The 26,545-nt window shown below is 37.5% G+C and overlaps 1 protein-coding gene across 1 annotated transcript in view; it reads right to left on the reverse strand.

The window, feature by feature from the left end:
* Positions 1 to 20,180, reverse strand: part of itpr3 (inositol 1,4,5-trisphosphate receptor, type 3) — a 54,942-nt gene extending 34,762 nt beyond the window's left edge. The window contains 16 exon segments of the mRNA XM_079827188.1: positions 1,833 to 2,005; positions 2,171 to 2,332; positions 2,450 to 2,591; positions 2,763 to 2,923; positions 3,673 to 3,772; positions 3,979 to 4,118; positions 4,233 to 4,271; positions 4,356 to 4,451; positions 4,799 to 4,945; positions 5,217 to 5,300; positions 5,543 to 5,641; positions 7,594 to 7,752; positions 10,227 to 10,313; positions 10,518 to 10,639; positions 16,442 to 16,512; positions 19,770 to 20,180. Coding sequence (XP_079683314.1) covers positions 1,833 to 2,005; positions 2,171 to 2,332; positions 2,450 to 2,591; positions 2,763 to 2,923; positions 3,673 to 3,772; positions 3,979 to 4,118; positions 4,233 to 4,271; positions 4,356 to 4,451; positions 4,799 to 4,945; positions 5,217 to 5,300; positions 5,543 to 5,641; positions 7,594 to 7,752; positions 10,227 to 10,313; positions 10,518 to 10,639; positions 16,442 to 16,512; positions 19,770 to 19,861 — 1,874 coding nt within the window. The 5' untranslated portion in view covers positions 19,862 to 20,180.
* Between the last annotated feature and the right edge of the window lie 6,365 nt (positions 20,181 to 26,545).

Below are 26,545 nucleotides of genomic sequence, written 5' to 3' on the forward strand. Positions count from 1 at the left end.
ATTAGTGTATAATGAGCCGATCAGGAATGACTAACATCTCTCTGCTTTCAACCAGATTACATAAACACAGAATATTTGTTTTTGATTTGGTTTACAGTGTTTAAAACCTTACATTTCAGCGTTTCTTTAGACATATGTCTCATGTTTGTGAGACAAGTATTCACTAAGCTAGAGGTCATTTTCTGAAGACTATCTGAATGAACGTCTTTGACAGAGAGGCTGCAGATCGCGCATCATGTTTGATTTCTTTATTTTGCAAAAAGCACAACAATTAGTTTTTATTGTGACTGTACACAAAAAAATAGAAATTTAACAGATTATAATGATGTATAACACTTGCCTGAATGATAAAAAACTACATTATTTGAGTCTCTTTGGCACTGATAAGAAAAAAAGCAAGCCAATCACGCCGGCGCGACGGCCGACTTGAGAGGGTTAACAGTCTGCTGTGATTGGTCTACAGCTTACTGCGCATGTCGGAAACAAAACAGGCATTACCATATCAGAATTTCAGCTCCAGAGGCTTCCTCAGCACTTGTGTACACAGTGATAGGAACAGTAACGATTTTTTCCGTAAGTGGATTCGCAGCGCAGAAAACAGTGTCTTCTAGACATGTCGACAACACAAACCAAACTCTTCTAGGCCTCAGCTACAACTACAGTGTTTGAGGGCGGGTCAAAGTAGACATTGATCTTTTGATCATTTGATCTTTAAAACTTTGCAGACCTTTTACATTCACAAACAGCTATACTGCATACTGCATGAAAGGTAATAATAAATAAAAAAAACATAATTGGGGCACTTTAAAAGTATAATATCATACATTGTTACTTAAAAAAAATGTTGTGCCTAAAGCCCAAAACACACTACAAGATATTCGGGGCAAGATTTTGGACCGATTTCTCCCCCTCAGACAATCCTAGGTAAAGTCCAGATTATCTTTTCAGATTTTCCTGTGGTGTGAGATTGAAACATCGGAGCCGCCCCAATCTCGAATTGTAAATCAGAAATCCTGTTGTCCCGAGGACAAACGCGTGCACTCTCTAGACATTATCATGTGAAGCTAAACAATATCCAATCAGAAAGCGAATGTTTACACCTTCATCTAAACATTTTTCTTTTTTTCCCTGGAAATTTTCTGTAAAAAGCAGTCCATACACTATAAGCGCTTTCTTCTTGCCGGTCATCCGCCATGTTTGTTTACTTTAAAGTCCCGTTTGATATGAGAGATTTTGTGTGATTTCCTGTGTTCCTCTGTTGTTTGTAAATGGAATTTGTTAGTGTGTGGTGTGCTTTCCTGGTCACATCGTGGCACTCCACACATTAGAGGAACAAACCGGTTAAAATCGTCATGTTTGTGGTCTCTCACATTTTGAAAATCTTATAAGATTTAAAAAATCTTTTAGTGTGGGCCAGCCTGGGATTGTATGTATGCATGTGTGTAATTGTTTGTTTGTTTTACATTTCCCCCTTGAATATAGGGTGTGGGTTACTGGTTTGATGATTTTTTGGAATTTTGAGTGGGCTATCGAAAGGTTTCACTTGAGATGACATGTCATTTTTACTATTCCTTGAATGTAACATTATGTATTGTCTTGGTAAATACCAATATAAAAATAAATGTCCTTAATCATGGCCATTTTTATCCTCTCTCTTCTATCCTCTTCTAACCCTAACCCTCCCTATTACCTCACTGTGCTTGGATGGGGGGAGATTCTAAACCCATCCAGGGTTTTACAGAAAGTGAATTTCCATGGCAATCCGTGTTTATCTGAGTGTCATCAGTCAGTAATTACTTACAAAGAGGGTTCATCTGATGAAAATCACTAACCTGGGCTCCCTGTTCTTACGGACCAGACTGACAAAGGTCTCCACCTCAGTTTTAGTGATGTGCTTCTCCAGCAGTTTGCGGTTGTTGTGTAGCAGGGCTGTGATGGTGTCCTCAGCCAGAATATCATAGCCAATCTGTGACTGCATCATTCCAAACTGCTTGGCTATGTGCTCCTATAAGGCACAAGAGAAAAATGGCTCATAGAACAACATATTGACTGAGTCCCCATCTTTGAATGCTGTCTAGTGCTTATACCGTGTAAACATTCAACATCACTGCTTCTTGTTGATGTGTTCTTAACCATTCTTAAGCACCTGTGTTAGTATGGATTTAAGTACCTGATTCTTACGATAGTCGTCCTGTGAGTGACGCAGCACCCTGTAGCACAGTCTGAGCATGTACTGATAGGGGGCGTATTTCTGGTCAGACAACTCTTCTAATGTCAGCAGAGGAGGCTCGGTGCCCCTCTGTTTAAATGGGGCTTTAATGATCCCAAATATCTAAGCAGAAAAATAGACAGCAAGATTGGTTTGAAGAGAATGAACATTAGATCAATTACTAAACAATATGTTTCAACTGTAGACACACCATATATTTACAATTGTTGAAAACCAGACCTGTTTAAGAATGTTCTGCTCTCTCATAAGTTTCTGCCTCTCTCGGTTGGGCTTGTTCATCGTCACCTCCAGGGGAGGCTGGCCATTATTAGACTGATCGACGACAAAGAAAACCACATCCTCCAGCAGTTTAATGGCATACCTGTGCAAAGAGAGGCCACACACATCTCTGACAATAGGTTTACTTTACAAGTGTTTAAAAAAGTAAATCCACAGCCATTAAGGATTCACACAAGGATACCATATCCAAAGTATAAAATCTCAGACTGAGATTCTGATTTGGTGCTTACAGTATGTGTTGTGTCAACTCTACCTTCTGTCATTAGGACTGGGAAAACCGGAGTCGAATTTGTCGACAACGGTGCTCAACATGAGGCTGGCATCATTCGCAAAGTCTAGATCTCTAATCTCCATGACCGGCACAGAGACGATGGCAAAGGCTTCTTTGTCCTCTTTAGTGGGGCAGGTGCCAAGCTAGCAGGAGGAGAGGACACAATATATATATATAAACACACACTACCATTCAAAGGTTTGTGGTCAAAAAATATTTTAAAAATTAATACGTTTTTCTTTTTTTAAAGAATGAATGCATATAATTTACAAGTATACATTAAATAGATCAAAAGTGACAGTAACAACATTCATAATGTTACAAAAGATTTCTATTGCAAATAGGTGCTGTTCTTTGGAACTTTATTTTAAAAATCCTGTAACACAGTTTTCAAAAAAATATTGTTTTCTACAATAAAATTAATAAGAAATTTTACTTGAGCACCAAATCAGCATATTATAATGATTTCCTAGGATCATGTCACACTGAAGCCTGGGTACACCAGGGGCTGCTGGAAATGTAGCTTTGACATCACAGGTATAAATTACATTTTTAAATTAGTTATTAATTAAAATATTTTTTTATTAATCAAAAATATTTGAAAAAAAAAATTACAACAAACTTTTAAACTGTAGTGTAATATAATTGATAAAATAATACAATTATGTGATATACCACAGTTAGCAATTGCAGAGTCAATTTTTTTAATAAATTCATCAAATGAAAGCTGTAGTAAAACATACGATTGATGTTTTAATTCTACCTGTTTTGAAATTGAGTTAATGAATGAAGTCAGAATGAAACGTTTCAGATATAAATATATACAGAATTCTTGACATTAAGAAGTTATCATAAAACAAATTGTACAGTAGGTACAGAGAAAGTTTTTCACCATTAATCGAATGGGCCTCTCCTCATCAATGTCAATGGGAATGTTGGTACTTTGGATCCAAGTGTTTGTGCACAGATGACGGAATCGAACATAAGAATTTCTGTTGGCAGGCAAGAAGATGAATATTCAGGGGGTAAATCAAGAGAAGTCCTTATACCCACAGAATGCAACAAGACAAAGAGAGAGAGAGAGAGAGAGAGAGAGAGAGAGAGAGAGAGAGAGAGAGAGAGAGAGAGAGAGAGAGAGAGAGAGAGAGAGAGAGAGAGAGAGAGAGAGAGAGAGAAAGTAAAGCATCTAATTAAATACCTTGGCACAAATGAATCAGTCTTCTGCAATGTGGTGGGGTCCAGCTCAAACAGAGAGGCAATGTCATTCCCATGAGGCACTGCTACGAGCTTGTATTTTATCCTTTCTCCAAGGCTTCTCTTGATACGGCTACTGTCCACCTATGGACAGAGTGACCAGTGACACACTAAGTTTTTACTCCTGATTAAAGAGTTTTCCATCATGTTATCATGTCTTATAGAAACAAGTCATACTGAAAATGCCATTTATCAAACCTCTATATCATTGATGTTTTCTTTGTAGCCTGGATTCTCCTGCAACAAAATAAATCACATAAATAAATCATTTTAATATTATTAAACCATACATCAGATTTCCATAAATGTGGATGGTTTTACCTCAGCAGCGAGATAGTTTCCTGTGGCCAAGTGTTTGAATCGGTAGAGGCTGTTCCAATGCCCTGCTCCTCCACGGCATGGATCATGGTGAACCACCTACAACAAACAAGCAAACAATCATCATCGTGTCATTATGGAAGCACCTTTCAAAATTGTGATTTTCTTTATTAATTACTCTTTTGCTATCACATTATACCAAAGATTGAGACGACAGGCTTCTACACATAACATATTGCATGCCCCAAAACATAAATAAATGTATAAGAAAATATTAACCAGTTATTATATTAACATGAATCTATTTTGAATACATTTCTAAATATAACACAAATACATTTTTATGTAGTAATATTTATTGGCTCTCTTGAGTCTGCACCCCTAGAAACTTCCACATCTAAATCCTACCATTAAATGCAGAAATCAATGTATGAGGATACTCTTACCTCCACCTCCCATAATGCATTGGAGCTGGTGGCTGAAGTAGCAGACTGACGCAGAGTTGTGCGCAGGAATACATGTAGCTTTGCCTTGTACTCATCACAGGTCAGAAACTTCTCTTGTTCTGCGTGGAAGAGTCTCACCACGTCTCCCTATGCATGAACAGAAAACCAAACAGTCACCTGTGACTTTTATTATGAAATGTCAACATAACAGGCTTGGCTTTGGATATATATAGCATAAAATTTGAGAAAGAAATTTATGATAAAAATTATAAAACTTGATAAAAATGTAGCTAAGATATATAAAACGGTCCCACATGGGTGAACATTCTATAGAATTTATTCTAAAAGCAGTGAAATAACAGCATGGATTTGTTGGTATTGACTACAGTAAAGGTTTGTATGTGTCCGTTGCACTTACTCCCTTAAGGACTTCATCTTTGTGGTCACTGAACATCATAAACAGATTGATCTTCCAGCTGGTGTTGCTGTTCACTGAGTTGATCTGTAGGTGGCAGTCTTGCATTATAAAAAGACAATGGCACGCAGCACTCATTTCAGCTTACTTTTCTTCACAGAGCCATCACTAATCTCAGACAACATATACTGATGGCTGCAACAACAGGTCTCGAGTTAAGCCACAAGTAAATGTGTCTAATAATCCCCCACAATCCCTCTGTCTACTTCACAATCATGTTGACAAAGAACTTCAAGGCAAACTGATCACGCTTTCTTGAACATGCCCACCTCTTTGCACCCTGGGTGATCAGGAAGCTCATAACTACTGGCATGGAGAGGCTGTCCAGCGTTAACAGGATTCATGATCACCTTATCTCCAACTACCACCTGAAATGGAGTGCAAACAATTCAGTGAGGGACTTAATATGACTGTCACGGCCACAGATATCTGAAAAGCAAATATGTACATCTCTATCAGTTTACACAAGGGGGAAGCAATCTACAAACATTTAAACGCGGATTAGCTCGGTAAACCTGTTTAAATGTGTAAGAGGATCATTTGCATGCATTTACCTAACTTTGGGAGTTTGTATGTGGGCTATGTGTATGGAGCACTGGTGTCTATATTTGTATAGACTGATATATAATAGATTGATATGTAATTAGGTGTGCAGGTAAATGCAAATACCTTAAAAGAACATTGTTGTTTGTGTATATAGCTGCATTGCATCCATAAAGAAATTTAAAAATTTTTGCATTTAATTTGTTATTTCCATGACAATTATGTACATATTCCCCTCAAATTTGGATTAAAAGGCATCCAGATGATTTATTTTGAGTCTTATTATTTCTCTAAGATTTCCATTTAATTATAATTAATAAAATCGTTTTTGTGTATTACAGCAAAAATATTACAGTGGTACATCTAATAAATTCAGCATAAATTACAAAAATACAACCATCATGTACAGTGGTTAGACAATGAAAATGAAACACCTGATTTTAGACCACAATAATGCATTAGTATGGTGTAGGGCCAATTTTGTGGCCAATTCAGCATCAATTCGTCTTGGGAATGATAGAAGTACTTCACAATGGACAGAGGGACTTTGGGCCATTCCCCTTCCAAAACAGTGGCCAGGTCACTATCTGATGCTGGTGGAGGAAAACGCTTTCTGACTTGCTCCTTCAAAATACCCCAAAGTGACTGTGCAGGGCATGGAAGATGTTCTTCACTTTTATGTTCATCAAACCAACAAGTCTTGCTGTGTTGTGTGTATTGGTGCATTAGCATGCTGATACATGGCACCCTCTTCAGGATACTTTGAACCATTAGGTGCACATGGTCCTCCAGAATGGTTCGGTAGTCTTTGGCAGAGATCAAGCACAGTAGGGAATGGCATGATATTGCAGCCCAAACCATCACTGCTCCACCCCCATGCTTCACTCTGGGCCACAACAGTCTGTGTGTTAAGCCTTTTTGGGGCTTCTCTTGTGGATGTGGGAAAGACAGTGAAGGTGGACTCATCAGAGAACAATACATGTTTCACATTGTCCCCAGCCCAAGATATGCACTGTTGACACCAACGAAACCGACATTTGGCATTAGCACATGTAACCAAAGGTCTGGCTATAGCAGCCCGACCCTGAATATTGACTCTGTGGAGCTCCCGACAAACAGTTCTGGTGGAAACAGGAGAGTTGAGGTGCGCATTTAAATCTGCAGTAAGTTGGGCAGATGTGGCTTTATGTTTTTTTGATACAATCCGGGTTTGCCTGGACAGCCCTTTCAGACAGCTTCCTCTTGCATTGACAGTTACTCCTGTTGGATGGAGTTCGTCCTATGTTCCATGTGGTGGTATCATGCCGACATTACACTGGATACCATAGCTCTCGAAACAAAACAAAGACTTGCTGTCCTGGTCACAGATGAGCGAGCGAGACATGCACTAACAATTTGTTTTCTTTTGAACTCTGATATGTCTCCCATTATGTTGTGTGGATTGCAATATTATATGTACAGCTTATTGTACATATTGCACAGCTTGTGCCATTTCTCTGCTAATTCAACCTTCACACTCCACCCTTACTGATGGAATGTAAAATCAGTGAAGATCGGCTATATTGGACAGTGTTTCAGTTTCATTGTCCAACCCAAATAATTTATATATATTTATAGTGGTATATTATTTTATATGTATCATAATGTCTTGTTTTTTTGTTTTTTTATCTGAATTTATTCTTGACAGATTTCATGAGATTTGCCCATATAGCTTGTTAATATTGTGTGACTGTTGAGTAGATTGTGTGTGTGTGCGTGTGTGTGTGTGTGTAATTACATTGTCTCCATTAGCTCTGAGTTTCCAGAAAGGCTGAACGAAAAGCCAGGAGCCCTCATTCCCCGTCCCATCAAGAGTGACACGCATAGCATTCTTCTCCAGCAACGCTGGGAGACGCTTATTCACCGTCAAATACTTGTTACTCTTCATGTGTAGGAGCTGAAAACACATTGACACTTATTAGAATAAACATTTCTATTCTGTAAAATTCTGAAAACACAAGGTGTCACTAATGCAATAAATAACTTGGAAAAAATGTTATGATTATAATTAGAATGTTTTTTAATAATAATTATTAACTGAACATTTGTGTCTTAAATCAATAAATAAGTCACTCAAGACCAGCCTCTTGTGGCTTATTGCTTTTTTTAAAAAGCACACCGCCTAGTACAGAGTTTATTAATAAGAAAGCACTACCTTTTTGTCAAAAAAAAGATCATTGCAAATATCTTGAATGTGTACGCTGCGGCTGAAGTATGGTAGCACCTTTCTGCCACTGTGTGCTGAATGGCAGAAAAAAGAGCTGATCACTTTAAATTACTCGACACTTTCTGATGACTACAGTGGTATTTCATTTTTAAAGGAGCAATTCACCACTGGCAAAATGGGGTTTGTAAAAACTTGGCTACCTATGCGGTATAAATCCGTGCTACCTAGAAAACAGAGAAAAAGGGATGTTGTCCTTTTGCCAAATAAGTAGGAAATAGGTAGGCAAACTTCAACACCCATAATGCACTGGGTATGTTGCCATCAAGGCCACTGCCAGTCTCCTATGGATACTCTTGACCAAGACCGAGTCATTACTTCTTGAGTCAAATACTGCCTTGTTGCTTGAGTAGAAAATACTGCTTAGCAAACTTTTAATCACAATGTGGACTTGTATAGTTCCCAGGTGCAAAAATTCAAAGAGTAAACGTTTAGTGGGAGTGAGCTATTTTCAGTTTCCAGTGAAGGATCCAGAGCGTTGTAGGCAGTGGCTAATGGCAGCAAGAAATCGTAAATAGGGAAAGAATGCCATGACGGAAAATCTGAAAAACCTCACTGTTTGTATCCGTCAACCTCCTGAGATTTAAAGTTAATAAGTTAGGCCAATAATACACATAATAAATAATAATAAAATTAAGTTCACGCTTCTCAGACATCAGTTAATGGTCACATGACATGCAGGTAAACAAATAAAATATATATTTTTAAATATTTTTTTAGTAAGCATTTTTTAATTATTTATTTTAATGTAAATATACATTTCCTAATAGCAAATCAAGTTACCTAAAGTTACCTTAAATGTGTAATATAATGGATTACTTTAGTCACTACAATTTTTGTCATGTAATTTGGAATCAGTATTTGATTACAATTTGTAAGTAATCTACCCTAACTTTTAGATTACTTTTGACTCATTTATTAGATTGATTTGAATAGGATAATCTAGTACCATATTCATATAAAAACACAAAGAAAAGAAAATATATTCCATATTGTCAATCCACCGTGGACAGGGATACAAAAACGCGGAAGCATAATCTGTAGTTTTCACGAAAGCCCTGGATCTGTCAAATGACGGACTTTTGCTGACAAATAATTGGGAATATCTCAGTCCAGCTAATACAAGAGCACACATTGTTCATTTACATATACTACCGACAATGTAACAATACAAAGCGGGTTGACAATCTGCAAACTTATGACTGGATTTCTAAGCAGAAGCTGTAACCCTCAGGAATCACAGGGCATTAGAGGCTCTTTTTTATTTAAGGATACCCTAAAGTATCAGGAAAAGGGCCTGTTTCCTATAGTGAGGCATTGCTGTAGGCACATTATCTGTAACTGACGTCACTAACAGGAAGGAAACACATTTCTTTTTGCCTTTTGAATTAGATAAAGATGTGCGGGTATAGTTGTGACCCCGTCAACAAACTCAGCATGTTTATTCTACTTTTCCTGCCTTTAAAAAGTCAGCAGAAAATGAAAAGTGACCTTTAAGTTAATTAGTACACATACTGTGCACGATTCATTGATGCATGTTATTCCAAAGAAACAAAAGGTTTGTCTTCTTCATCTTTTATCGAAACGACTTTCATTTTCGGCTTAAAGTTCCAGCTCCTTTTGTATACATATCATGTCCAGACAAATACGCTGACTCATTCTTATAAGCACCACCCATTTTTCAAGATCCAGGCCATTCCCAATACATAAGTTTAAATCCAGCTGTACTTTTTTTCCACTGTAAAACGCATCATATAACAGAAGCATGTGGACTTGAACTTTTGGGGGGGTTAGGTTACAAAGTCACTCTTTTTAGAGTCCATAGTTGGTGGTGCGCCTTGAATCTTGAATGAAATGCATGATTACTTTGGGTAACTCCTAATCTTTTGTTTCTAGAAACAAGATTTATGCCACATAATTGCCTATTCCTGTATAAAAGGGCTTAAATGGTTTTACTCTTAGGTCTGACAATCTGGACTAGACTGCTGTTTGATAGAGCTGAACTCCTGGTTTTGTACGTTTTAACATAATTAAATGCGGTAATGATGTCCTGAAGAAATGTATCCATGTACGGGGAAATACATACTTTCACAAACACACTGACTGCTAATTAACTAAGTATCATTTTAACAAATGTGAGTTCTCACCTGAACGACGCTGCCGTATTTTACCACGTCCCCGTGGACCTTTTTGTTCTCAGCATCATTTTGTTTTTGTTCCAAATTAGCTGCATGCTTTGGTACAAGCAAAAAACAAACAAAAACAAATGAATAACAAAGGAACTGAAAGCAGCTCCAAGGCTCAAATGTCAACATATGAAATGCGCGTAAGCAAACCTACTGAATCCATAAGATTTCTCTTTGCTCACAGCTGTAATTAAAAACCAAAGGCAGGTTCTGCTTCATGATCTAAATTCAATAGAGTTGTTTGTCACTTACTTGCAATTTCTGAAGAAGCACCATGTCTCCAATCTTATCCTTCTCATGCTTTGCCTGTTTAGCCTTCCAGAACTGTTTCTGGGCAGAATATCGGTTCATGGGATAAACCTTAAAGAGGCAGTCTAGATCAAAAAGAACAAATAACGTGTATCAGCCGATTAATTTCTTATGTGGCTGTTTTTAGAAAATGAGATTTGATCTCCAAAAACACTTTGTAGACACTGTTCTTGACCTGAGGGGAAAAAAACTCTAAATTCTCAATTTTGGGAAAGTAATAAGACGAATTTTGAAAATTTAATTTCACACGAAACAGGAAAGAAATAATTTCGTATTTGCTCACATTTGATCTCAACTAAATGTTTGACTCACCTGCAGATCAGATCAACTATGGTTCAAGGGATTGGGGGGTTTGTGGTTATCTCTCTGCATCGCTGACCCAGTTAGTGCAAACAAACCAACACTAATATAAATAGCAGCTTGCAAAACAACTTGTATCACCCTAAAAGGGTTTATTTCATGAAGTGACTGACTGCACCAGTATACTGTTAACTAAAACTATTAAAAATCATTTTCATTAATTAAAATGAAGCTGAAATAACATTTTATATAAGTATTAAATGAAAAACTTTAACTTAAAAAATGTAAACTAAACTTAAAAATGTTTCTCTGGCAGCTAACTGAAATGAATAGATGTAAATTAAAGTACTAAAATTCCTTAAACTAAAATGAAAATAAATTAAAGCGAAATAGAACATAAGAAAATTACCAAAAAATGTAACTAAACTTAAAATGAAAATATAAAAAATACAAGTTAATTCAAAATATTAATAAAAAATATAATAATATATAAGTATATTATAAATGTTATCAAAATAAGAATATTATCCCACTACCAAATAAGTAAATATGCACATAATATGTTGATTTGAGTTGGAAAATAGTTCATTACATGAACAAAACCAATGGCCTAGCAACAAAACCACTGGAACAATATTACATGAATCCTTTATATATCATGTTTTATTATTATTAATCACCAATCTAAGTTTTTATACAGACAAGTTAGCTAGCATATTTAGCTAAAATGTAGCATGTCTTCCTGCTTTAAAGGTATAGATAGTTCACCCAAAAATGAAAATTATCCCATAATTTACTCACCCGTCGGGTCACAGGTTACTCTTTTAGCACAGTTTAGAAGTCAGGGTTCGGTACAGCAGTTTTACAAAATTGCTTTTTGTTTATTTTTATTCAACAGTGGTTTACTGAAAAAATTGTGTCTGTCCTTAAATTATTTAAATTATAACTAAAATTGTCTGAAAGATAATGCTGTAAACTATATAGGGAGCCCTTACCTACACATTGCTATAATATTAAAGGTTAACAACAGAGCCCAAACTATTAGCCTAAATTCAGTTGCTATTTATTTTTAGATATAATAAATGAACACTCATAAGCTTCACATAATGCATAAAATAAAATTCACATAAAACAATGATAAATTAAATAATAAATATGTAATTCAACATACAATAAGATTTGAATGGTCCTCCTCCACACTTTACTGTGGTAAAGTGCGGTACTTCTGCTCACGTTCGGCGTGACCTTTTCAACGTACGTTACGCAATGCCTGGCTCGTTGCAGACCAGCACAAGACGATCAATTGTGGTTAAAAAGTATATACATTTGAATTTTTTTTAGAAAATGACTGATCGTTTTGCTAGATAAGACCCTTTTCCTCAGCTGGGATTATCATTTGAAGCACTGTAAAGCCCTTTGAAACTGCATTGATGTGGACGTTCAACATTTTGGTTGCAATTGAAGTCCATTATGTGGAGAAAAATCCTGAAATGTTTTCCTCAAAAAACTTAATTTCTTTTCCACTGAAGAAAGAAAGACATGGACATCTTGGATGGCATTGGGGTGAATAAATTATCAGGAAATTTTCATTTTGAGGTTAACTAATCCTTTAAGAGATATTAATTCATGTTTATTGTTTAGGAAGAGATGATCGCGTTCACTTGCGCGCCGCGCTACCGCTTGAACTTATGCACCTATACAGTGATCAGTCACGTCACGTTAAAGAGCATCAAAACGGCATTTATCGTTTGAATTTCATGATAAAATGGACTGAATACTTAAAATGTTCGTGTGGGAACTTGGATTGAATTGTGTTCCGTGCTTAAAACAAGCCGACTGTTAACTGTCAAAGATTGCATTCGTACCGATCGGTACACACATGCACTGAACCGAAAGCCCTGTACCGAAACGGTTCGGTACGAATACGTGTACCATTACACCCTTAATGGATATTTATTAGGGATGCACCGATATGATTTTTTGGGGCCGATACCGATTTTAACAAACAATTATTGACCGATACCGATATTTGTAACTTGCCCTCTTATTTGAAATGTTGTCATTAAAATAGAGTGTTTTGATCATGTTTTAAATCAGCAAAGTAAAAAAAAAAACCATTACATTAACTTATAGCCTACTAGCTAGTTTATTGCTGCATTATCAAATCATTTCTAATGAACACAGACTGGATCCTTTTAACATTCAGCAGGCCAACATAAATATAATATAATATAATATATATATATATATATATATATATATATATATATATATATATATATATATATATATATATATATATATATATATATATATATATATATATATATATATATATATATATATACATATACATACACATACATATATATATATATATATACAGTGAGGAAAATAAGTATTTGAACACCCTGCTATTTTGTAAGTTCTCCCACTTAGAAATCATGGAGGGGTCTGAAATTGTCATCGTAGGTGCATGTCCACTGTGAGAGACATAATCTAAAAAAAAAAATCCAGAAATCACAATCTATGATTTTTTAACTATTTATTTGTATGATACAGCTGCAAATAAGTATTTGAACACCTGTCTATCAGCTAGAATTCTGACCCTCAAAGACCTGTTAGTCTGCCTTTAAAATGTCCACCTCCACTCCATTTATTATCCTAAATTAGATGCACCTGTTTGAGGTTGTTATCTGCATAAAGACACCTGTCCACCCCATACAATCAGTAAGAATCCAACTACTAACATGGCCAAGACCAAAGAGCTGTCCAAAGACACTAGAGACAAAATTGTACACCTCCACAAGGCTGGAAAGGGCTACGGGGAACTTGCCAAGCAGCTTGGTGAAAAAAGGTCCACTGTTGGAGCAATCATTAGAAAATGGAAGAAGCTAAACATGACTGTCAATCTCCCTCGGACTGGGGCTCCATGCAAGATCTCACCTCGTGAGGTCTCAATGATCGTAAGAAAGGTGAGAAATCAGCCCAGAACTACACGGGAGGAGCTGGTCAATGACCTGAAAAGAGCTGGGACCACCGTTTCCAAGGTTACTGTTGGTAATACACTAAGACGTCATGGTTTGAAATCATGCATGGCACGGAAGGTTCCCCTGCTTAAACCAGCACATGTCCAGGCCCGTCTTAAGTTTGCCAATGACCATTTGGATGATCCAGAGGAGTCATGGGAGAAAGTCATGTGGTCAGCTGAGACCAAAATAGAACTTTTTGGTCATAATTCCACTAAACGTGTTTGGAGGAAGAAGAATGATGAGTACCATCCCAAGAACACCATCCCTACTGTGAAGCATGGGGGTGGTAGCATCATGCTTTGGGGTTGTTTTTCTGCACATGGGACAGGGCGACTGCACTGTATTAAGGAGAGGATGACCGGGGCCATGTATTGCGAGATTTTGGGGAACAACCTCCTTCCCTCAGTTAGAGCATTGAAGATGGGTCGAGGCTGGATCTTCCAACATGACAATGACCCGAAGCACACAGCCAGGATAACCAAGGAGTGGCTCTGTAAGAAGCATATCAAGGTTCTGGCGTGGCCTAGCCAGTCTCCAGACCTAAACCCAATGGAGAATCTTTGGAGGGAGCTCCAACTCTGTGTTTCTCAGCGACAGACCACTGTATATACGTGTATATATATATAATATATAAATACAACAGAAAATATGAAATAAACAGTGCTTTTTAAATAGGTTTAATGTTAAATAACACTGCATATTCTTCAAATTAAATGCATATAATATTATTGCATTGAGACGTAGCTCTTCTGTACAACATTAATCCTGTCACAATTACTTTGTTAAACTGAACTTTTATTTTGACGGGTTGCCGTGTGCTTCGAGTTCCTGTGTGTGTGTGTTTTTATTAGGGCTGTGCAATATATCGAAATTATCGAAATATCGCAAATGTACATATCGCAATAGGCATATCACAAGGGCACACAATATCTGAATGATTTTAATAGGCTATTTCAACATTGTGAAAAGTGTAAGTTTTAGATTGATGCATATATCAGAGAATAGACTGGGCACACGACTGTTACTTATGTGACTTGCTTGATGTTAAAAAGAGTTATTAAAAGCAATAACTTGCAAAAAACAACTCCTTGCAGTCTCGTGCTGTCTGACACACACACACACCGAAACGTGCGCACAAGCCGTTCTTTTTTTCGTGTCTTGTTACACACTCGAATTGTCAAATACACACACGGTTATGTCAGAATGGCTGTCTTGATGAATATTCATGTAAACACAGTCGGTTATGCTTTAAGTGAAAGATATCAGTTGGGGAAAGAAATTGATTTTACACACTTAAAGCAATATCGTATCGCATATCGAATATCACATTATTTAACAAGGATATCGCATATCGCATTTTTCTTCAATATCGCACAGCCCTAGTTTTTATGATATATGACGATAGATTTTGTCAAATGAAACGGTAAAGTGACTGGAGATGCATTCATGTCTTCATATTGTGGTGGCAGAGGCTGAAAAACAAGGCGAGTTTCAGTGTGTGTGTGTGTGTGTGTGTGTGTGTGTGTGAGTGTGAGTGTGAGTGAGTGAGTGAATGAGTGAGTGAGTGAGTGAGTGAGTGAGTGAGTGAGTGAGTGAGTGAGTGAGTGAGTGAGTGAGTGAGTGAGTGAGTGAGTGAGTGAGTGAGTGAGTGAGTGAGTGAGTGAGTGAGTGAGTGAGTGAGTGAGTGAGTGGTAGGCTAAATGAAACCACGCGTCGCCTCCATTCATTCACAGAGAAAGAGAAACATGCAGGATTCATATTTAAACAGTCTTTTTGCGGCTTAATATTCACAGACACTAGTAGCGGTATATATCGCAATTTGATTTAAGTGTACTGAACAATGTTTTATTTATTCATCAAAACAAATTCCGTGCCATTCCGCATTATGCAGCAAATTCCGTTTTTATGACTGGATTCTGTCTGCGTTGTCTGCATCGCGGAAATGAATCCTTGTGAAAGTTTAGTCAAGAGTAGTGAGCGATTTATTTTTTTGTTTGTTGGTCTTTTGTTGTTTGACAAAGATTAAAACACAGACAGCAGCAGGAATATTACATTATAATCTTGGATTATGCAGCAGACATTATACAGCTCAGTGCCATCACACAGTTCATTAATAAACCATCGGTTTATTATATCAGCCTTTTTCATGCTATAGCCGATATGCCGATGGTTGTAAATTGATCAAAAATCGGCCGATAAATATAAATATCGGCGGCCGATACATTGGTGCATCCCTAATATTTATCTTACAAAAACGCATCACTTCGCTTCAGAAGGCCTTTATTAACCCCCTGGAGCCGTGTGGATTACTTTTATAATGGATGGATACGCTTTTTTGACCTTTAAATCTAATTTACCATTCACTGCCATTATACAGCTTGGAGGAGCCAGGATATTTTTTATATAACTTTTAATGAATATGATTTTGGGTGAACTATCCCTTTAAGTTGTATGTGCAACTGACCAATCAGAATAAAGACTTCCAATGAGCTATGCAATAATTATTCTGAAGGTACATTGAGCTGTGTGAAATACCTCTGAATTTTTTGGGAGGATTCTCTAGATCTCCACCTGCTGGCTCCACGACACACCGGTCATCCACCAGCCTGGGAAGGTAAACACACAAGAGTCATCTCAATAAAACAATCCTTCAAAAGCCTTTGAGAGGCATATCAGTATCAGTGGTCATAAAGAATTATGGTCGGGTCACAAATTCTAAAAGAGCTTAATTCCTGGTTTGAGTGTGAATGCCCTTGTTTCTACACAAATATTTTAAAGTATAAAGTCCAAATGCTCTGCCAAGTTGCTCTAAAGGTCTAATTATATTATATATCAAAATATATTATATTTGGCAATATCCACCGGGCTAAACTACATCTAACTGTAGCATTCTTTGGGGGGTTCTAAGAAACAGGTTAAAACGTGTTTAGATTGCCTGGCCAGTTCAATAAGACTCTCAGTGAGCCTGTCTAACAGAATGGCTGAAATAGCCCAAGGAAAAACCCTGGACTCCTTTGAATGCTGTTTCAGAGAGCCATTCCTGCATAACATTTGCTTTTTAAGATGACCGTCTCCATCTATTTGTTCTTGTATCTGGCTTGTATCCAAAACAGGGGTGGTATTTCCTCCTGACATTAAAACAACAGTAATGGTTTGGGCTGAAAAGTTCATTCAATGAGAATAACACTAAACAAGGTTGCTCCCAGGGGTGGTTCTAGACCGTTTTAGGAGTCTGACGTCTCAGCCCTCCTAAAACTAAAATCTGAAAGATTTATATTTGCTTTTTCAAGAAAGTATAATTTTCACATGTTTTAAGTCTTATCGGTTTAAACATTTAAGTGGTTTTAAGCCATTCAAGCACAAGAGAGTGTTAAAGAAACGTAATTCTGTACTAATGCGCTCTGCACACAGAACGCCACCTCTCAGACAGTACGCGAGTACACAGAAAATCATGTCAAAATGCCCATCTTGATGAGTATCCACATAAACGCAGTCGGTTATGTCTTAAGTGAACGAAAACAGTTTAGGAAATATCAGATGTGTGTAAATAAAACAGATCCGTGCAGTCTTAAAGTGAAAGCAGCCTTAAATGCCTTCTGTTTCCTATGATAGAAAAAGAGAGAATCACTCACTGTGCTTAGCTAAATAACTTCTGTATATGTGTATATTTACTTCATACAGTAATACCGTTTTCACAAACACTGTAAAGTACTGCTTATTTAATTTGTATCTTTGTTCTCTTGTATTTGTTTGTTTTAAATTATTATTATTATTCTCTTTAATGTTTGAACTTTATATTAGTTAAGCTATGAGCTTTTGCTGTGATCCGACCAGGCCAGAAGAAAAAAATCCTTAGTGTCCTTATTTTTGTTTTTTAGCAAGTTAACAGCAATACTTGTTAGCTATAATGATATGATCTGTTAGTCAAACAGTAGTCTAAATATGTACCGGTTAGGGCTGTGCAATTAATCGAATTTCGATTTCGATTTCGATTTTGCCTCCCAACGATCACCAAAATAGTACAATCGAGAAAAAACGATTATTTTGCCTTGCGTTCTGAATGAAACGCGCACGCGCACATCCGCCCCTCCCGAACCCACAAATCTCTCTCAGTTCGTGAGTCTCGTGTGCATATCATCCGCTGGAATTTAAAAACTCGGCGCGAGTAAAGATGGCAGAAGGAGGGCAGTTACAGCAGCGTTTGGTGAGCAAAAAAGGCAAAACCAACTCCGTTGTCTGGGAACATTTTGGCTTCGAGGAATCAGACGATAGCAGAAATATGTTTCGTGCAAGATTTGCTACATGGTAGTGGCTGCAACGCAAGGCAACACCACGAATTTGTTTAACCACTTGAAAATTAAACAGAGTGACCTATGACAATCTAATAAAGAAACAAAAACTGACGAGAGCAGGGGTGCCGTGTAAACGTCCTTTTTTTCCTTCATATTTTTCAAATAATTCTCTCTTTGTAAACTTTGTTCAATGCATGCGAGATTGCGAGTGCTGCCATATTTTCGAATATGACCAGTCGTTTTCACCGTCATCACCCGGGTGTAGTGCTTTAGGGTTTAGGTTTAGAATGAGAAGCCGCGCGCGCTGTGAGAAAATGTGTCTCTGTGTCATCCGAGAGCGCGCACACGTCTCTCAGCGCGCAAATATTGAGTTCTCTTTCAAGTCTTGCTCTTAAACGGACAAACTCACACAAAACGTATGTCAACATGTCCATCTTGATGAGTATCTTAGCAGACATAGTCTGTATATGCCTTAAGTGAACTTTATACAGTCGATAAAGAAGACGCGAGGTCTTAAAGGGGCAGTATCCTTTACTGCTGTCTGTTTAATGTCAAACAACAAAAGACAAGGACATCACTCACCGCTCTTGATTGAATAGCTTTTGTAAATTTAATAGGATTAATCTTTAATTTATGCACTCAAATATGCAATGTTATTTTACATTTGATACATTTCTGTACCTGAAAACTAATGTTAGACGTACATGAAAAGCATAGCCGAACCATATTGTTGATCTTATTTATTTGTGGTTATCATTTTTACGTGAATACTTTTATACTTTGATTCGAATATATGTTATATTATTTATTTTAATAGTTCAAAAAGTACAACAAATGTTACAATTTCAATTGAATTGTTGAAAGGTGTACTTTTAATAAATACAACACATTCCCAAAGTCATGTGAAATAATCGTGTTACATAATCGTGATTTCAATATTGACCAAAATAATCGTGATTATGATTTTTTCCATAATCGAGCAGCCCTAGTACCGGTTTGAATTATACTGCAAAAAGACTGGTATCATTATATAATTCATAAAGTTTTTGTATTGACTTGGTACCAATTTAAGGGTAATTTGACTTACTACATAGTAATAAAGTGGTGCCAATTTGCAAAGAGCCACCAATGGTTTTTGCAACACATTCACACTAAGACCAAATCCTATAGAACCGATGGTTTCCCTTTCCATGACTAATTTGCCTGTCTATCTATCTATCAGTCAAAATGTGATTCACAATCTAGGCTGTAACTTAACTGCACACCTGTGTGCAGATCTGTCTTTGCAAAACAAAAACTCAAACACATCAAAGTGTAAAAGTATGCCACAGTAGCTACAACCAATAGCAGAGAGAAAGAACAACTTGCAATCTCAAGAGTAGAAAATAAATGTTATTTAACAAACAAATAGATTGATGCGGAATTTCATTTCACATCAATCTATCAGTTTGTTAAATAAAAATGACCATGCTTTACTGTATTTTAAATGAACATTAACACTGTGTTAGGTACAGGGTCTTGACCTGAGGTGAAGGAAGGCAGGAAGACAGAAGTCAATGAAAGACACTTACCCCAGAGTGCTTATAAAACCATTGACAGTTCCTTCTGCATACAGGGAGACAATATCCCCTATATGCAGAAAACTGGACGCTGAATCAGACATCTTTGCTATTTCAAGCGCGCAGCACTCTTGATACTTCAGTTCTTAAGACGCCCGGACACTTTTCTTACAGACTCTTCCTGAAACAGCGGGTGTAGGCACGCGCTTCACCCACAGTTGAAGTATAAATGCATCTCGGTAGAGTTGAGAATCGCGCTAAGGAAAAAAAACAACTGCAAAAATGTAATCCCTGGTTGGATGTGAAGCTGGGGATGTAGAGCACATAGGTCCGACAAGTAGAAGTGAGTTGTTGTTGGAGTTTTGCAGCGTACCTGAGGTCATAGTGTTTCAAACCAGGAAGCACGCGCAACTTTGTCAAGTCAAAACACGCCTGTAGGGGAGGGCACCGCGTGGAAGAATACAGATGAGACTCGCTAACACCCTCTCAACACTGCAAGCGAGCAACCTGGCAGAAAGAGAAAGTTCACAAGTAAAACAATGAATGAGAGAGTGCTGTACAGACAGCTTCATATGAGCTATTTGGCGTATGTTCGCTTAATACTCGTGCTGCTCGCGTGGCGGTAAAAAAAAAAAAAAGACCGAATTTTTGATTCGACTATTTTAATTAGCTAAATGTAGCCTACTATGTTTTAGATCAATAATGTTTTTATATATATATATATATATATATATATATATATATATATATATATATATATATATATATATATATATATATATATATATATATATATATATATATATATAGCCTATTAGGGGATTTTATGGTACTACTAAATTATATTTATGGAATAGTTATGATCCATTTATATTTTTAACCAATTTTGTGAGCACCACTTGATTATAACTTAGACCTGAAAATTAAATTTCCAACTGTCATAAATAATAAAACTGTCATAAAGTTAGGGTATAGGCAATTTATTTTATAAACACTTTTTGCTATACTGGTTGAAACTCTCTTCACATCCTGATAGCTATCAATAAAAGTTGTCTAAATATGAAAACATGTACATATCTTCTGTGGATGTCTAAGGACCAGAACATGTTCGTCCAATCATTGCATTCGGTCCGAAACATAGACTGTAAAAAAAGATGGATGACACACCTTCACTCTCTTCCGTTGGAGTAAGTGAAGCCGCCAGTGTCCAAATATGGCGCTGACATCTTGGGTCTAGTAAGCATGAAGTGGAGGTCCCGCCTAATCATTCACACACCCCTGAACTTTTTGTGAAATAAACATTTATGGGGATCTATGAAGTCAAAGGGAGGCAAGCACCGCCTCAGCAGAAGAATATCAACGCCTACTTCATCACTGCCTGTTTAGCCCCGCCCACCAATTCACGCATGACATGCAATAGAATAGGTAGCCTAAGACCTATGTGGTGTTATGCTGCGTTCACACCAAACGCGAATAGAGCGTCTGGCGCGAGTGATTTCAATGTTAAGTCAATGGAAAGGCGCGTTGACGCGCGTCTGGAGGCCTTCCGCGCCGCGAAGGACGCGAATCCGCCTCATTCGCGCGTCCAGTTCGCGCGGATGGCGCGAATTGGACGCTAATTGAGCGTCTTGCGCGATACGCGCGTTACACGCGAATGGTGCTTTTGTGCATTCACGCGTTTGAAGCGAATTCGCGTCTGACGCCCGAGTTGAACAATTTGAACTTTGGCGTCAATTCGCGCCGCGTTAACCAATCAGGAGCCTGCTCGCTGCGGTCACGTGGTAAAGTGACGTGATGAGAAACCCTGCATAATTTAAAAATAGAACTATTGTGTCACAAAATGTAGTTTTAAGACTTTTCAGGTGAGAATGTAGTTGTTTAAGCTCAAATCTGTGGTTTATTTATAAAGAGAGTGCCTATTTAAAAAAATAATCTTGTGTTTTTGGAGTTGTGAGATCCAGGCAATCACCGGGCAATCACCGCTCATAACCCCGCCGAGAACAGCCTTTTCTCGGCCAGTCCTTCTGACGTCCGCCGCTGGCTCGGATGTCTCTGTAGTGGTTCGTCTTGTGTGGATCTAACGGCCGATCTTTGCTCTCATGAATCTATAATTTGTTGTCTGCCAAATCGTTTTGAATGAGGGCAAAGAGATGTTTCATAACTTTATATTTTAAGGATATTTAAATATACATATAGTGAAGATAATGTAGGAGTTGCCTGGACCACATTTGTGTGGCTATTAATGCTTAATATATATGTTTAATGCAAATGAAAAGGGGCAGAGTGGTGTTTTATGACATATTTCCCTTGAACGCGCGTCAATTTAGCTTCCAACGCTCGATTTCTACGCGCGTCCAATTCGCTGCGGACGCGCAAATGCATTCAAAATGTTCGCACGTGAAACTAGACGCGGTAGACGTGATTTTGACACTCTATTCACGTTTGGTGTGAACGCAGCATAAAACCAGATCGAGCTACCATGCAATAAACATGCTGTTGAGGATTACAAAATATTGTGCAGTGCCTGGGCTCAACAGTAATGCAACATGAAGTAACTGTGTTAATGCCTGCTCTGATGTGTAATGATTCATGTAGTCAGATGTTCTTTGTCTGTGTGTCAGTAAATCAGACAGTGACTAAACGTCAACTTGCGTTGTTTCTCGTAGTAGGATGAAAATAATCTGTTATTTAATGGTGATTAAATTCTATAAAGAAAGTGATCAAAGAACGCTCCCTTTGCTATCGTTTGAGCAGCGTGCGCTGAAGCTATCAATCAAACAGCACTAGTTTATCAGTGACTGAGTTCTGGGCTCGCGCCAAAACTCCTGTTTTATTCAACGAATCTCTTAACTATATCACGTTTGCACTGTTAGTGAAGAGGAAAGCATTCGTTGTGTACAGAAACTGAGTTGCTTTCATGCGCTCAACATGTGTGATCGGCTACAATGATCATCACTGCAACCTTTCATGCCACGATCTAAATATAATGCCATAGATCTAAATATAATGCCATAGATCTAAATGTCATGCAACACTTTTCACGATTAGTTAACCATGAGAGCTGTAATTGTAAAATCGAGTTAATAGAGAGAGTAATAATATTTCAAATGTAAAGACATTAGCCAGTGGGTGTTTACACTGAAGTCTCCCAGCGGACACGCCCCTTAAAACAGGGCGTTCAGAGCAGAGGGCTAAAATCAGGGTAGGAAAAATGCCTTTTATTAATAAATTATTAAAAATGTTGATGTAAAAAGCATTCTAACATTATAAGTGCACCCCAGGAAACATCATAAAACAATAAAACAACGCAGTTCATGACCCCTTTAAATAAGTTGTGCTCCAAATTTGAAGTTCAATAAGATTTTGTTTGTGCGCAGTACCAAACGTTTCCACTAGATTAAATTCCTCCCCCATTCATTTCCAATGCATCTATTGACTGCGAACAATACAAGTGTGACTATATTTTAGGACCATACCATATAACCTTTTCTAATAATTTCCATGTTTTTTTGCATTCACAGAGAGAGAGAGAGAGAGAGAGAGAGAGAGAGAGAGAGAGAGAGAGAGAGAGAGAGAGAGAGAGAGAGAGAGAGAGAGAGAGAGATTATACATTTATAAAGATAACAAATGAGAATGCTATATAGAGGCAAAGGCCTCTATAAAAACAGACCCACCCAACCTTTCATTTTAAAAACTAGGACTAAATTTCCTGCTTCAGTTCATAAGACAAAACATGGTATTCAGCAACACAATACAAGGGGCACCTGGTTTAAATATGGACGCAATTTTGTTATATTTTTGATAGGTCAGACTAAGTTCAGCTTCTGCAGTAATTGTTCAGTCATATCAATCTGTAACGAATCAATAATAAATATAACATTATCAATATTTAATGCTTTAGCTGTATATTCTTGGACTTAAATGTGGTACTGGCAGTTACTGTAAACAGGCAACAAGAGAGTTTCACACGTTGATGTGGTGTGGTTTATGCTGAGAGGTTTTAGATTCACAGCTGAGAAAGGTGCGATCAATCTTTCCATTCATTTATGCTTGAAAACAAGATCACAATGTGTCAAGTTGGTATATAAAATGATTATCCACAAAAAGGAGCCATGGCAACGCCGGCGTCAGTAAGAAAAGGTACGCACAAATCTACGACATGCAAAATCACATCTGTGCACTGCACATGCTTTAAATGTCGAGCTGAGTTTCTACGTATTCAAAATGGATGTCCAGGCAAATTTGCATTCAAATCAAGCATCAGGAAAGATGGGATGCAATTGTGGTTGCATTTGCATTGCGGGCTGGCACTGACAAGTCAATTAGAAGTTTATTATGACTTCCCCACTCTCTCGCTCTCCTCTTGCAGCCCCATATTTTTGATTAAAATGTGAAAACTCTACTGGCATACTTTGGGAATGTTGGCACACAATGGTTTTTACACAATTGAGAAATGTTTCTGGAGCCAAAGAATCTGAGCAGCACCTTCTCAAATCAGGATTCATTAAAACCACTTTGCACAATAGCAAAGGTTTTAACTTTATGGTTATTTAAAATGCAATAAGAGTAAACAAAGGTGAGGCCGACTCTTTTCTAATTAGCACTTCAGTCAGTGAACACATCACATGCGACCACAACAAAAATCTCTGACACCATAGAAGGTTTTTATTTTCTAGCATGGCCTCATTTGGAAATGTCCTTATATTCACATTATCTTCAAGCCCAGTGTTTTACAAGCTCCATTGGCTTGTTAAATCTTGCTTTTAGGTCAAATCTCCCTATATGGGCAAGGTCATAGACATATTTTTCTTGACGGCATATGAATGACTCTTAACAGAAAGTCAGTTGAGCCTGAGGAAACTTGCACAAGCTGAAAATGACTGTATAACCAGAAAAAGGTGTGATCACTAGGAAGTGAGTGTGTATTTAAAGCATGCTATGCTCACTTAAGGCACATGATCTAAGGATCCTCCAGCTTTACCTATGGTTTGTTCCTCATATCCTTATTGACACAGGGAGATGTCTACAACGCCTCAGCCCACTTATCAAACAGAAGAAATGCTTCGTTACCGCAAAAAAAAAACAAAAAAAAGCCTCAAGTTCTAAAATATCATTTTAATGTAAAATCGAAGCAGTCTTATAGGATCATCAACATATATCAATCACTACACATTTCCTGTAAATGGAGCAGAGTAAAAGCCCAGAAAGAAATTTGCTAGAACTCTCTCTTCACAGTAACCACTAATGATTCCGACCTCATTAGTATTAGATGACATTTCCTGTTGGTTTTTCATAACGCTTATATTTTATACGTTATGGTTTTGCAGTTCCTACATCAAAACATTATGAATATTATTATGCTGATAAATAAATAATTATTATGACAATATAAATATGCACCCTAAAGCTTTTCTGCAAAGCAATTAAAGAAAAAGTATATTGAAAGAAGGGTGTTTGCTGTTTTTGACAGATGTGCAAGCTTAGATGCTCTTTGTTTTTTTATGCATGTGTATGAGTGTAGAGCTGAGAGATAATATAATCCATATAGATAATCTATTCCCCACCCATACCCACAAAATGTGTAAATGTGCCACTCCTTCCTGTTTCACTTACACTTAAACATTGAAGCATCAAGTTTCAGAGTTTAGTAGATGCTGACTCCAATGTGCAAAGAACTGCGTGATGACACTTATACATCTTACATTTACAATTATTTACACTCACAGTTGCATTAGCAGTAGCCTATTCATGTGACCTATTGGCTGAGCAGCCATTGAGAACAAATCACAAATCACAAACCACATTAATATTAGTATAATATTAGTAAAATCAGCTGTTGGATTCTTAAGTAGGCCTATTGGCCCATCTATAGAGTGTGTGAATATCTTTGGTAACCTAATGGATTTCGGTAATAGGCATATTTAAAAATTAATGAATGATGTCATGCAAATACATAATGCACAACCCAAAAGGGAAGAGGTGGACGAAATTTCTGAATCACTAGCAACATGTCACACTCACGCTGTTGGTGTTGCTTTACTAAGCATTATACACATGCACTGTTTAAACTCCAACAGAAGGATTTTGAAAATGTGTAGCTGACACATTTGGCACACAGTGCATTTGACAGTGTTCATTTAACATGGACAACACATTTTAATACTTGTGGTTAGTGTGTAAACTATCGTCATTGCAGTCTTTGCATCATTGCATTATTTTGCAAACTGCGCCCTCCCTAGAACAAAACAGGAACTGCAGCACAAAATGCATTTATCGATCCATAGAGTTTACACCGATCAGGCATAACATTATGACAGGTGAAGTGAATAACACTGATTATATCTTCATCACGGCACCTGTTAGTGGGTGGGATATATATTTAAACGAGCTACTGTAAATCAAATAGCTCAAGTTAATGCTGGTTCTGATAGAAAGGTGTCAGAACACAAAGTGCATCGCAGTTTGTTGCGTATGGGGCTGCATAGCCGCAGACCAGTCAGGGTGCCCATGCTGACCCCTCTCCACTTCCAAAAGCACCAGTGGGCATGTGAGCATCAGAACTGGACCACGGAGCAATAGAAGAAGGTCTGGTCTGATGAATCAGGTTTTCTTTTACATCACGTGGATGGCTGGGTGTGTGTGCGTTGTTTACCTGGGGAACCCACCCGGGGGCACCAGGATGCACTATGGGAAGAAGGCAAGCCGGCGGAGGAAGTGTGATGGTTTGGGCAATGTTCTGCTGGGAAACCTTGGGTCCTGCCATCTATGTGGATGTTACTTTGACACGT

This window comes from Gobio gobio (genome assembly GCF_949357685.1).
Source record: "Gobio gobio genome assembly, chromosome: 10".
NCBI classification, from domain to species: domain Eukaryota; kingdom Metazoa; phylum Chordata; class Actinopteri; order Cypriniformes; family Gobionidae; genus Gobio; species Gobio gobio.